Source organism: Gigantopelta aegis, chromosome 15 (assembly GCF_016097555.1).
Source record: "Gigantopelta aegis isolate Gae_Host chromosome 15, Gae_host_genome, whole genome shotgun sequence".
Lineage (NCBI taxonomy): Eukaryota > Metazoa > Mollusca > Gastropoda > Neomphalida > Peltospiridae > Gigantopelta > Gigantopelta aegis.
Window position 1 is genome coordinate 7822191 of NC_054713.1, and position 15008 is coordinate 7837198.

General features: G+C 41.4%; 1 protein-coding gene across 2 annotated transcripts in view; it reads left to right on the forward strand.

The window, feature by feature from the left end:
* The window catches only part of LOC121390389 (ski oncogene-like), a 40284-nt gene that overhangs the window by 22853 nt on the left and 2423 nt on the right, over positions 1-15008 (forward strand). The window contains exons 2-6 of one of the 2 annotated variants that reach the window (XM_041522189.1): positions 4790-4971; positions 8477-8566; positions 10232-10464; positions 10797-10996; positions 13401-13511. In XM_041522189.1, the coding sequence (XP_041378123.1) occupies positions 4790-4971; positions 8477-8566; positions 10232-10464; positions 10797-10996; positions 13401-13511 (816 nt within the window). Of the gene's footprint in view, positions 1-4789; positions 4972-8476; positions 8567-10231; positions 10465-10793; positions 10997-13400; positions 13512-15008 lie in introns of both variants that reach the window. The other variant, XM_041522188.1, reaches the window with a different exon arrangement.

A 15008-nucleotide genomic window follows, 5' to 3' on the forward strand; every position in this document is an offset into this window, starting at 1 on the left:
ATCAGTCCTTGCTTGCACGGCATCCATACACCTTAGGCCCTATCTACACACAGTTATATAATTATAGAGGGGCTGACAACCAGCCTATCTGGTTACATGACGTTTGTGAAAAAAAATGTATACAGAAAATTGTGTGTTCAGATTTCATCATCTTAAATTAACCTACATTTCACAGTACAGCTGTTTTAAACAGAATGTCCTTGAATCCCTCTCCAGCACTCGAAAATCCAGATCATCTTGCAATGGTAAATTAGTACAAAGAATAACTTAAGTACAGGCCTCCGAAAATTGCGAGAACGATCGTTTCATTTGTGCTTTTGTCGCACAAATGTAATTTTGTGTAACCTATTTTTTGTTAGTGCAAAATTTGGATTGCCATTTATTTAGATATATAACGGGTTACACAAAAAGGAAATGGGTTACCTGGATTTTCTTTCTGCATAACCGATAAATGGGTCACGCAGATTTTCAGTTCTCAGAGGCCTGAAGTAAATACCCAGTAACCTACTAATTGGTTATACAGTGAAACCCCTCTAAACCGGACACCCTCAGGACAAAGTGAAATGTCTGGTTTTAAGAGGTATCCAGTTTAAGAGAGGTTAAGTTGTGTACTGATTTTTAAAAAGGGACCGTGAACAATTTCTGGTTTTGAGGGAATTCTGGTTTACAGAGGGTCTGGTTTTGAGGGAATTCTGGTTTACAGAGGGTCTGGTTTTGAGAGGTTTCACTGTACCTGTAGACTACAGCTCATTTCAGGTTTAGTACCATGCTTATATCCAGTTGAGGTTCAAGTACGCTGTCCTGGGCACACACCTCAGTTATCTGGGATATCTGTCCAGGACAGTGGTTAGTTGTTAGCAGTTATAGTGAGAGAGAAGAGGGTATAGTGGTCTGACACCTATCCATTGAGTCGTTAAAACTCGCTCTGGGTGGGAGCTGGTACCGGGCTGTGAACCCAGTACCTACCAGCATTATATCCAAAGGCTTAACCACGAGACATTGATACCGGTCCCCACCCCACTCCCTGCCTCCCCCATGTGAGGCTATTTCTCACTCCAGCCAGTGCACCACGACTGGTATACCAAAGGCTGTGGTATGTGCTATCCTGTCTTATGGGATGGTGCATATAAAACAACACTTGCTGCTAATTGGAAAGAGTAGTCCATGAAGTGGCGACAGCGGGTTTCCTCCCTCAATATCTATGTGATTCTTAACCATATGTCCAACGCCATATAACCGTAAATGAAATGAGAGTGTTGTTAAATAAAACATTTCCTTCCTTCCTTCCCTGATGTGATGGGTGGGAGCTGGTACCGGGCTGCAAACCCAGTACCTACCAGCATTATGTCCGATGGCTTAACCACAAGACCACCGAGACTGGTCCCACCCCCCCCACCCCCACTCCCTGCCTCCCCCATGTGATGAATTGTTGATCATCCCTTGACAATCTAATTATTTTGTTTTTGAAATTGAACTAATTATATTATTATACTGTTTATGCTAGTTAGAACAATTATTCTTCCCACATGCACCTATTTTGCACCCCACCCACTTCCCCAACTCAGTTTGATAATTTCTGAACAGTCGCATCATGCAAGCATCAAATTAAGTAGACTATGGTTGTTGAAATTACCTGGACGATTATATAGCAGGGCTTGAAATTTTCAGCCTGGGGCCAGCAGCAAATGCGCAATATGCTTTCTGATAATTAATTCAATAAGCAATGTCTGCTTTTCATCTTATTCTTTGTTGCAGTAATTGAATTTTTCAGATTCGTTTAGAATTCCTCATTTTGAGTTGTGATAATATAATAAAAAAGAAAAAGCTTTTATCTCTTTGTTTAAAAAACAACAACGTTTGAGCACACTGATTTATTAATCATCAGCTATTGGATTGGTCTCAGAAAATTTGCATGAACCATTTATGAGTTACGCAAAAACAGATAGTCTTATTCAACTTGCTGTACTAGCACAACAACAATGCTATACAACCTGAGTCATCTCCTCCACTGCAGAATTGTCTTCCCTTGCCGGATGTATATCCATATCCGCGCATGGGCAGACCATTATCCTCGATTCAAAGTCTGTAACGACCGAATCCAGGGAAAACCTAGGGGCAGGTGGGAGGTTACTGTTGTTGTGCTAGTACTAGATAAGTATGAATAATAATGAAAATTAGAAAACAATTTTCTAATTCAGGTGACCCATTTTGTTTTTATGTAACCCATCTCATGATCATGTAAATGATGTCATAAATTCAGTGCGCAGATAAAAAATGGGTTACGCAAACTATACTTATGCGAGCGACGCACAAACAAAACTACTTCTAGTCATTATGGGACTGCTACATGGTTTCATTAGTAGCAAAGAATGTTTTATATCCACCATGTCATAGATGGAATAGCACATACCACGGCCTTTGAAATACCAATCACAGAATGGGTCCACTGAGGGGATTTGATCTTACGACCCCAAGGACCCAAACACCTCAGTCAGGCTACCTGTAGATTTGACTCCACCCAGTGGTGTTGTAATGTGTACGTGTAGGACTTTAATAGTAAATAATAATAATTGTAATTGTAAACTTCAGTCGGTCTGGGATTGATCCATGTCGGTGGGCGTATTGGGCTTTTTCTCGTTCCAGCCATGACTAAAAAGTTTGTTTTGTTTAACGACACCACTAGAGCACATTGATTTATTAATTATCGGCTATTGGATGTCGAACATTTGGTAATTCTGACTCGTAGTCATCAGAAGAAACCCGCTACATTTTTCCTTACGCAGCAGCTTGAATGGGGACCCACTGAGGTGGTTCGATCCTGTGACACAAGTACCAGCCATGACTAGTATATCAAAGGCTGTGGTATGTACTATCATGTCTGGGATGGTGCATATAAAAGATCCCTTGCTACTAATGGAAAAATATAGCGGGTTTCCTCTCTAAATCTGTGTCCGAATTACTAAATGTTTGACATCCAATAGCTGATGATTAATAAATCAGCGTGTTCTAGTGGTGTCATTAAACAAAACAAACTTTCTTACTTTAATAATAAATATTACTAATATTACTAATAGTTGTAAATTTTAATAGTAAATAATAATAATAATAATTTTAATTATAAACGTTTAATATTTAGTAAATAATTATGATAATAATAATTGTAATTGTAAACTTTAATAGGAAATAATAATAATTGTAATTGAAAGATTTATTAATCTGTTGTACATAACATACAGGTATAGGTTAAATATGGTATAACATACAGGTATAGGTTAAATTCGATATAAAATACAGGCATAGATTAAATACGATATCCCATATAGTGTGTACCATGTACGTGAGCTATACCACACACTACACATTTTTTTCACTGTCTGCATTAAAAAAAGTAATGCAAGAAAGAACAAACAAGGTGAGGGCCATCACAAGACATTCCCACTGGCTTGGCTCGATCCACTTTAATCGCTGAATGCACCCAGTACTACGACGGTTGAAGTCACGCCATACCACAAACGAATTGTGAACACGGAGACCGACAGCACAATGGAGCCCAGTGTACTTTACATAAAAGATTAGAAAATGTCGGTCATTACACATACAGAATGCCTGCCTTGTGGTGGAATTATTATGCTTGCAATGTCCTTAAAAAAAAAAGGTCACAGTGTCTAAAAACTAATTTTACCCTAGGGTAGACTTGCTTATGGTTTTATTTACGTCTTGAAGGTATTATGTTATTGAGTAATAGAGTGCAGTTTTCAGTAGTGAAATCAGCAGTTTGCAAACACGTTGGTTTGTTTATTATTGATTACGACACATTGTCTAAAAATGTATGTAATCTGAGTAGACTTGCCTGCTTTTTTTTGCTTTTTGTTCTTTAAAATTTATACTTTATTGAGTAATAGTGTGGAGTTTTTAGTAGTAAAAACATCAGTTTACTAACAAGTTAGTTTGTTTAGTATTGATTACAGCACATTGTCTAAAAATGTTTTTACCCCGAGTAAACTTGCCTGCTTTTTTTCTTTCTTATTTTTCCTAAAAATTTATACTTTATTGAGTAATAGAGTGTGAAGCGTTCCAGTAGTGAAAACACCCGTTTGCAAACACGTTGGTTTGTTTAGTATTGATTATGGCTCTTCATCTAAAAATGTTTTTACCCTGGAGTAGACTTATCTGCTTTTTTTCTTACTTTTTCTTGTTCTTGGGAATACATCATTGAGAGTGATTGAAGTTTTCAGTGGTAAAATCTTCTGCAGTTTACCAACCCACATAGGTTTGTTTAGTATTGATTAGGTAAATTAATTTTTATTTATTTATTGTGGTGTCCTTGAGAGTTAGCCCAATGGGCTCATCGATGGTGTTCGATGCTTGCTCAGTCATGTATCAGGCTAACATTTTACTACTGAGCTACATCCGTCCCCTCCGTTTTGACATCCAACAGTGAATCATTAATTAATCAATGTGCTCCAGTGGTGTCGTTACCCCCCCCCCCCCCCCCCCCCACCCCCACCCCCACCCCCCCACCCCACCCCGTGCGTTTGCTACTAGTCATTGAATAAGCAATGTGCAGGGGTGTTACTAAACATTTATTTTCTTAATATCCATGGACAAATCATGATGTGTTGATGACATTAATAGTCTTATTCAACTTACTGTGCTAGCACAACAATGCTATACAACCTGAGTGATCTCCTCCACTGCAGAATTGGAGAGGTATGTATGAATAATGATGAAAATTAGAAACAGTTTTTAAACTGTCTAAAAAACCTGAAAACATTCCTTTCTTTTGCAGAGTCCGGAACCAGAAGGGTGCGACGAGAAGAGGCTGAAAAACGACTGCACGCCGTCACCCCCCGACATACCATGGCGGGATCTGCCCCTGATTTCCATGTCTGCTTTCAGACCCTGGTCGCCGAGCGTTCTCACTGCCATAAAAGAGGGGAAGATCATGCCGCCGGCGATTGTCAGAGATGGGTCAGTAGTACTTATTATTATCCACATTGATAATACCGTCGCCGCCAGTGATTGTCAGAGATGGGTCAGTAGTACTTATTATTATCCACATTGATAATACCATCGCCATTGGCAATTGTCAGAGATGGGTCAGTACTACTTGTTATTATCCACATTGATAATACCGTCGCTGCTGGCGATTGTCAGAGATGTGTCAGTTGTAATTATCATTATCCACATTGATAATACCGTTGCCGCCGGTAGTACTTATTATTACCCATATGGGCAGAGAGAAGTGGGGGGAAAATGTTTTATCTTTCCCTATGAAACCCCCCCCCCCCCCCATTTCTTCCCCTAGATATGTTTTAACATCATAATCAGTGCTTCACTATAGGTGGTTAATTAAGTGTAAGAACAGTGGCTGTTATGTCAACAGCTAACTTAAGTCATCAGCGATACGTAGGTCACAGCTATGACGCAACACTGCCTCTTGTTCTCAACTTGCAAACTTGTTTTCAACAACAGTATCATTTGCAACACGTAAATGCGCTTTTCCATTTCGTCTAAAAAACCAAAAACATGATGTTCAATACTGTTGACCACACAAGGTTCATTTGCATGTTTTCACAGTTTCAAGTTTATGATGTGTGCCTTATATTATAAGTTATAACCAGTTCAGATTTGTTAGCACTGAATGCAATTTTTGGCACTTCTAGGGGTTACAAACAACAATTTTCCTTCAAGGGCCCTTGAGCGGCCCCTGAACCCTGGCTGCAGTAAGCTGTTTTGTTCCAGGCCCTGTCACATCCCTGAAAGGAGCGATGCTATAGTACATGTAGAGATTTATCCAAAGTTTCTGTGGGTCCGAAAATAGGCCCCTTCCCAAAAGAAAGTTGCGCTGAAAATTCAGTTTCTTTGCTAAAACGTCTGAATATATATATATATAATTGTGTCTATTCTAATAAATTGATTTAAGTGGTGTACTGCATCATTTAGTGGCCTGAGAAAAAGATCCTAAGTATGATTTATACTCGTGTGAATTTTCACAATCCTATCAGACATGGGACCATGGCGAAAAATCCATGATGTGCTAAAATGTTTTAAATTTTTTTTTAACAACACTACTGGAGCACGTTGATTCATTAATCATCGGCTGTTGGATGTCAATCATTTGGTAGTTTTGACATAGACTTAGAGTGGAAACCTGCTACATTTTTCCATTTGGAGCAAGGTATCTTTTAAACCAGTCAATCAAAATAGGCAAAGTTAACATTTGTCAGTCCATTTCTTAGTGTTATTACCGGCCTCGGTGGCGTCGTGGCAGGCCATCGGTCTACAGGCTGGTAGGTACTGGGTTCGGATCCCAGTCGAGGCATGGGATTTTTAATCCAGATACCGACTCCAAACCCTGAGTGAGTGCTCCGCAAGGCTCAATGGGTAGGTGTAAACCACTTGCACCGACCAGTGATCCATAACTGGTTCAACAAAGGCCATGGTTTGTGCTATCCTGCCTGTGGGAAGTGCAAATAAAAGATCCCTTGCTGCTAATCGGAAGAGTAGCCCATGTAGTGGCGACAGCGGGTTTCCTCTTAGAATCTGTGTGGTCCTTAACCATATGTCTGACGCCATATAACCGTAAATAAAATATGTTGAGTGCGTCGTTAAACAAAACATTTCTTTCTTAGTGTTATCATATTCCATATTCATTTGGAAACTTTCTGAATTATTCTTTCATTCATTCATTCATTCCAACTGAATTTCATGCTTACATCGGAATAAAGTTCAAACACACTGACCTGGGCACACATCTCAGCTATCTGGGCTGTCTGTCCAGGACAGTGGTTTAGTTGTTAGTGGTTAGTGAGAGAGAAGAGGGTGTAGTGGTCTTACACCAACCCACTAAAGTCATTAATTAAAACTCGCTCTGGATGGGAGCCGGTACAGACTTGCAAACCTTGTACCTACCAGACGTATGTCTGATGGCTTAACCACGACATCACCGAGGCCGGTTTTCTAATGATACATTCGGTTCAAATACCACTACTTACGGTAATAAAATTTAATCAAAACAATTTAATATTTTCATTAGAAACAAAATAAAACCAACAGGCAAGGTCTTGTGTGAGCAGTGACACTTATGACACTTAACAAGTCGGCGGGTGGGGGTGGGGGGGGGGGGGGGGTGGCACCAGTCGTGGATGCACTGGCTTGAACAAGAAATAATCCAATGGCCCCACTGACAGGGTTCGATCCTAGACCGACTGCACATCAAGCGAGTGTGTTACCACTGGGCTATGTCCCACCCTCTGGTCTAAAAATGTGTCTGGGATTTATCCAGGATATTTCGCCAGGATCACGTATCTGGTGGGATTTATCCAGGATATTTCGCCAGGATCACATATCTGGTGGGATTTATCCAGGATATTTCACCAGGATCACGTATCTGGTAGGATTTATCCAGGATATTTCGCCAGGATCACGTATCTGATGGGATTTATCCAGGATATTTCGCCAGGATCACGTATCTGGTGGGATTTATCCAGGATATTTCACCAGGATCACATATCTGATGGGATTGGGACAATTAGCACAAGTAAATCATATTTGGGATTTGTTTTCAGGCCACTGAATGATGCAATATACCATTGTTAAATTAATTTATTAGAACAGATGGAATTAGATATAAATGTAGGTAATTTTGGAACTTATTAGAGCCATTTTTTTTATTAGAACCAATTAATTTATTAAAACAGATGGAATTAGATATAAATATAGGTAATTTTGGAACTTATTAGTGTCATTTTTTATTAGAACCAATTAATTTATTAAAACAGATGGAATTAGATATAAATGTAGGTAATTTTGGAACTTATTAGTGCCATTTTTGTTTTTTTTAGAGAAGGGGCCTACATGTATGTTCAGACCAGCGGTAGATCTGGATAAATCCTTGAGTCTTTTAGAAATCTATTTGACCCAGATGTGACATCCTAGTGCATCGTATGATGTATTGGTTTTAATTGAATGAAATGTCGGTTAATGTATGGGTTGTGTGTTGACAGTGTATTGTTACACAGGTTGTAAAATAATTAGTTCGCATGCATGTATGTACAATCAAGATGGAAGCAATAACTGTTGTTACGTTAGATCACCATTGGTGGGCCCATTGGGCTATTTCTCGCTCCAGCCAGTGCACCAGGTTTTGAATAATGCACATTGAACAATCACTGAATCAGTATGTAATGATATTGAAACACTGGGACTGACTTCTGGCTCCAGTTAAAGCAGCTTGCAGCAGATACAAAAAAACAACCCAAAATGCTTCTAAGATGAAAATAGTGTTTTTGGATGTGAAGGACTGGTGTCTGTGTAAAAGTGAATTTAAAAATCCCTTCCTGCTGATGGAAAAATGTAACATGTTCTATCTGAAGATGAAAGTATAATTGGGTTTTTTAAAAGGGATTAGCCTGTTGGCAGTGTAATTTTATGCTGTTTAATATGACATAATGTTTTATATGTTTATTTTCAGCGTGCCTGGAATTCTGCCGTCATACTTGCACAAAGGGCCTCCTGTTTTACTCAATCCTGAGCGAGTGATTCCATACTCAGAGTCTGAAAGGTAACCCTTCATACAGGAACGAAGGAAATGTTTTATTTAACAACACACACAACACATTTTATTTACGGTTATATGGCATCGGACCACACAGATATTGAGAGAAGAAACCTGCTGTCGCCACTTCATGGGCTACTCTTTTCGATTAGCAGCAAGGGATCTTTTATAAGAACCATCCCACAGACAGGATAGCACACACACCACGGCCTTTGATTACCAGTCGTGGTATGTACTATTCTGTCTGGGATGTTGCATATAAAAGATCCTTCAATAAAACGTGTTGAGTGCGTCATTAAATAAAACATTTCCTTCCATTTCGCCATGAGAACATGAAAAGAAATGTAGTTTTTCTTTCTATTGTTTCTTCTTTTTTAAGTTATTATTTCATACTATTAAAGTATATACTCTTTGTCCTGTCATGAAGTATAATAATAAATGAACAAATATTACAAAAAAGCATTTCTTCTGTCAGGGTGGGACGTAACCCAGTGGTAAAGCGCTCGCTCTATGCACGGTCGGTCTGGGATCGATCCCCTTCTGTGGACCCATTGGGTTATTTCTTGTTCCGGCTAGTGCACCACGACTGGCATATTAAAGGCCGTGGTGTGTGATATCCTGTTTGTGGGATGGAGCATATAAACGATCCCTTGCTACTAATGAACAAATGTAGCGGGTTTCCTCTCTATGACTGTGTCAAAACGACCATATGTTTGACATCCAATAGCCGATGATTAATAAATCAATGTGCTCTAGTGGTGTGGTTAATCAAAACAAACTTTTTTTCTTCTTCTGTCATGAAGTATGGTGAAAACCCTTAAAATTGGACCCACAGTATAACAGAACTGGATGCCCCTTGTAACCAGACTTGTTTTCTTTGTCCCATGGGTGTCCTGTTTTCACTGTATAATAAAAAAAAAAACTAAACAAAAACACTTTTAAGGTATAAGCGCCATTTCACTCCAAACGTTTGTCTATAATAATAATTAAATAAACCTCCAACCTTTTCAGATACGAGCGCCATTTCACCCTGAACGTGTCTCTTGCCCCACTGGAAAATAAGTCTTTGTTTTTTTACGATATCATAGTGCTAAGGTAGATTAAAAAAATGGGGCCCAGACTTTTTACTTGGTTCCTTCATTGTCCGGTTTTGAGGGTATAATAAAAAAAACTAAAAAAAACACAACCTTTTCAGATATGAGCGACATTTCTCGCTGAATGTACTTCTATATTAATAATAAAAATCAACAATCATTTTTAGATATGAGCGCCATTTCACCCTGAACGTCTTTCTCGCCCCATCTGAACACAAGAAGAAAGTCCATTCAAATCTGATTTTTACGATATTGTAAATGCTACAGTAGCTTAACAAATCTTGGCTCAGACTTTTTACTTGGTTCCATCATTATCCAGTTTTGAAGGCTTTCACTCCATAATAAATATATAAAAACGAACCCCAACTATTTTCAGATACTAGTGTCATTTCATTCCGAAAATGTCTCTCACCCTGCCTGAACACAAGAAGAAAAATAAGTCTGATTTTTACGATATAGCACTAAGATAGCTTCAAAAATCTCGGCCCAGCTGTTTTTACTTGGTTCCATCATTGTCCAGTTTTGAGGGTTTTCACTCCATAATAAATAAATAAAAAAGAGCCCCAACCGTTTTCAGATACGAGCGTCATTTCACTCCGAACGTGTCTCTTGCCCCGCCTGAACACAAGAAGGAAGACAAATCTGACGTCGATGACGACGATCTCCCTGTCAGTGCGTCGACGTCGGTGAAGAAACAGAGCGACGCTGGCGAGACGATGACATCCCCACGCACCAGCAAGGAATACCGGGAGTACGACCTGCCCACCGACACTGACGACTCATCCGTGTGTCAGTCGTCGCCTTCCGACGGTAAAGTTTGTTTGACTTTCTGACAGTAAATTAGTTTGATTTTCCAGTGCTAAAATAGTGTGACTTTATGACAAGTAAGATAGTGTGACTTTTTGACAGAGGAATAATATGACTCTGACAGTAAAATAGTGTGATTTTTTATTAATAGTGAAATCGTGTGACTTTCTGACAGTAAAATGGTGTAATTTTTCAATGATAATATAGTTTGACAAAGTGATTGGAAGAGCTGAATTTCTATTTCAAGTTCTACAAAATGGACTGCTTTTCGCAAGCTGCTGTTTCGAACCCTGCTTGACCCTGTTAAATCATCTTTTCATTGTTTTCTACAGCAGAAGAAGCCAGGTTTGCGGAGTCGCCTTTCCCTGAGAGCTCTCTAGAGCTGGAGTTACTGATGATCCGGCGCGCACTGGACGGGAAGGTCCCCAACACGAAGGAAGCGAAAGATGGCTTTCTACACGAGTTCTCAAAACAGAGGACGAGACAAGAGGAACTTCTCAACTCTCTCATCCAGACGAGGATCGCCCTCAAACAGGTGGGTTTCTCAACTCTCTCATCCAGGTGAGGATCGCCCTCAAACAGGTGGGTTTCTCAACTCTCGCCCTCAAACAGGTGGGATTCTCAACTCTCTTATCCAGGCCAGGATCGCCCTCAAACAGGTGGGTTTCTCAACTCTCATCCAGGCCAGGATCGCCCTCAAACAGGTGGGTTTCTCAACTCGCGCCCTCAAACAGGTGGGTTTCTCAACTCTCGCCCTCAAACAGGTGGGTTTCTCAACTCTCTCATCCAGGCCAGGATCGCCCTCAAACAGGTGGGTTTCTCAACTCACGCCCTCAAACAGGTGGGTTTCTCAACTCGCGCTCTCAAACAGGTGGGTTTCTCAACTCTCGCCCTCAAACAGGTGGGTTTCTCAACTCTCGCGCTCAAACAGGTGGGTTTCTCAACTCTCTCATCCAGGTGAGGATCGCCCTCAAACAGGTGGGTTTCTCAACTCTCGCCCTCAAACAGGTGGGTTTCTCAACTCTAGCCCTCAAACAGGTGGGTTTCTCAACTCTCGCCCTCAAACAGGTGGGTTTCTCAACTCTAGCCCTCAAACAGGTGGGTTTCTCAACTCTCTCATCCAGGTGAGGATCGCCCTCAAACAGGTGGGTTTCTCAACTCACATCCTCAAACAGGTGGGTTTCTCAACTCTCGCCCTCGAACAGGTGGGTTTCTCAACTCTAGCCCTGAAACAGGTGGGTTTCTCAACTCTCGCCCTCAAACAGGTGGGTTTCTCAACTCTAGCCCTCAAACAGGTGGGTTTCTCAACTCTAGCCCTCAAACAGGTGGGTTTCTCAACTCTCTCATCCAGGTGAGGATCGCCCTCAAACAGGTGGGTTTCTCAGCTCTCTCAATCAGGCGAATCAAACAGGTGGGTTTCTCAACTCTCTCATCCAGGTGAGGATCGCCCTCAAACAGGTGGGTTTCTCAACTCACGCCCTCAAACAGGTGATTTTCTCAACTCTCGCCCTCAAACAGGTGGGTTTCTCAACTCTAGCCCTCAAACAGGTGGGTTTCTCAACTCTCTCCCTCAAACAGGTGGGTTTCTCAACTCTAGCCCTCAAACAGGTGGGTTTCTCAACTCTCTCATCCAGGCGAGGATCACCCTCAAACAGGTGGGTTTCTCAACTCTCTCATCCAGGCGAGGATCGCCCTCAAACAGGTGGGTTTCTCAACTCTCTCATCCAGGCGAATCAAACAGGTGGGTTTCTCAACTCTCTCATCCAGGCGAGGATCGCCCTCGAACAGGTGGGTTTCTCAACTCTCTCATCCAGGCGAGGATCGCCCTCAAACAGGTGGGTTTCTCAACTCACGTCCTCAAACAGGTGGGTTTCTCAACTCTCGCCCTCAAACAGGTGGGTTTCTCAACTCTAGCCCTCAAACAGGTGGGTTTCTCAACTCTCGCCCTCAAACAGGTGGGTTTCTCAACTCTCTCATCCAGGTGAGGATCGCCCTCAAACAGGTGGGTTTCTCAACTCTCTCATCCAGGCGAATCAAACAGGTGGGTTTCTCAACTCTCTCATCCAGGCGAATCAAACAGGTGGGTTTCTCAACTCTCTCATCCAGGCGAATCAAACAGGTGGGGTTTTCCAACTCTCTCATCCAGGCGAATCAAACAGGTGGGTTTCTCAACTCTCTCATCCAGGCGAGGATCGCCTCAAACAGGTGGGTTTCTCAACTCTCTCATCCAGGCAAGGATCGCCCTGAAACAGGTGGGTTTCTCAACTCTCTCATCCAGGCGAGGATCGCCCTCAAGCAGGTGGGTTTCTCAACTCTCTCATCCAGGCGAGGATTGCCCTCAAACAGGTGGGTTTCAATTTTGTGTTATTTCTCAAATGATATCCTAGAGGTGGGTGGGTGGGGAGGAAGGTGCTGGATGTGGTGTCATGGGTAACAAGATCAATAGCCCTCTATAGACAGTTAAATAGATATTTATATTATTCTTTTTGTTCCTGTGCCTAATCATTGTATGACAACTGATACATCTACATCAAAGGCCCTGGTATGTAATGTCCTACCAATGGCTAAATCTTCCTCCTCTCTTTCTCCCCCTCTCTTTCTCCTTATCTTTCTCCCCTGCCTCTGTCTCGCTTTCTCCCTCTCTCCACTCCCCTCTCAAAGTTTCTCCCTATCTCTTCCCCCCCCCCCCTCCCTCCCTCCCTCTCTCTCTCTCTCTCTCTCTCTCTCTCTCTCTCTCTCTCTCTCTCTCTCTCTCTCTCTCTCTCTCAGCGTCTCTTTCAGCGTCTCTTTCTCTCTGTTGATAAAACAAATATTCTTTCACAGACCAAATATCAAAATTACTATATTGTAAACACCAAATAGCCAGACTTCCTTCCAAATAGCCATAATTTAAAATGTACTGTGGTGTTACTAATTAAATATTTCTTTTCCTTTGTTAGGAATTGGCCACACAGAAGGCGAAAGTTCGAGAACAATGTCAGACGCTACAGAAGGACTTGGAAAGATTACGCATTGAAAACGAACAGCTGAGAAGAAAGGAAGAAATAGAGGTGAGTTGGTTACAACTGAAACACGTACAGTGCAACCGGTTAATACGCTATGTATCAGTTTGGCAAATAAGAGGGCAGGACTATTAGGCCTAGACCAATGGCTGGTAGATACTGGGTTCGCATCCTGGTACCGGCTCCCAGTGAGTTTAACGACCCAGCGGGTATGGCCCTATGGAATTGAATGCAACCACAGTCAACAGGGGGTATGGGGGGCCTCCCCCAGAAAGAAAATGGCTTACAGTTAGGGTTAGGGTTAAGAAAATCATACAGTAATAATAACAGTAATTAATTTTGTCAAAATGTTAACTACCCCCCCCCCCCCCCCCCCCCCCCCCCCGAAATCTGCCAAATGTTTTGGGTATAGCGCCATATCCATTTTTGCCGTCTGGCAGAAACCCTGGGTAGGTGTAAAGCCACTACCCCAACTTCTCTCTCACTAACCACTAACAACTCACCACTAACTCATTGTCCTGGACAATCTTTAACTATTATTGTATTGCCCGGGCATGACCCTACAAATCACTCATTTTAATGTTAGTAATTTTAATTTTCACTATCTGTTGTCTTTCCATACATATGAAAATAATCCAAACCCAGTATATTTCAGTGTGAGATTTTGGTTTAAAAAATTTAAGTGTCATAAGGACTCCCTACTTGCAAATCTTTAGAGCCCACCACCAACCCAGTGAGCCGTGCCATGCATCTCCAGTAGAACAGAAGACACACTAAATGTTTTGCATGAAACCATGGAAAAGATCGTTATTCAACACGCTGGATTACCAGGATTTTGATTTGGCGAATAAATTTCATGTAAATTTTTTTTTTTTTTTTTTTTTTTAAAGAAGTGCTTTTGAAATTTTTGAAGTTTAAATTGATGTAGATTTGGCTAATTTTTCTGTGCACCCACATCTATCCCTGCCCCCTCTCTTCTCCCTCCACCCCCTCTCTCCCTCCACTCCCCCTCCCCCATTATCATCCATGTCCCCATAAACGTAGCAGACATGTTTGGAATGTGTGGCAGGATCCGGCTGAATGCCAGTTGATTTGGCTGGTGAGAAATGTCTGACATTTATAATGGAGTTTGCCTATAGTAACCTGTGGCTTCAGCACACTAGTGTGGAGACCAGTAGTTGCTGTAATTGATAGTCTGCCAGTGAGTTGCAACAGCCACCTGATAGATGGAGAGGAGTCTATGATCGCTTATCTGTCGGCTGTTTCACTGACCATCGGCTGTTTGACCATCGGCTGTTTCACTGACCATCGGCTGTTTCACTGACCATCGCAGAGTTGCCTTGGTTGTGCAAAATGAAAATATGTTAATTTCATCCCATGTAAAAGACCTTGGTAGAGGTACCCTGGACAAAATATGAGAACCAAAATCATATACAACTCCCTGATAGATAGATTGGTTTTTTCTCCCCCTTACAACCTATTGCCCACATAACTGGTATAATAAAATTAGTAGAATCTACTGTCCTAACCTAGTCCTTTCCCCCC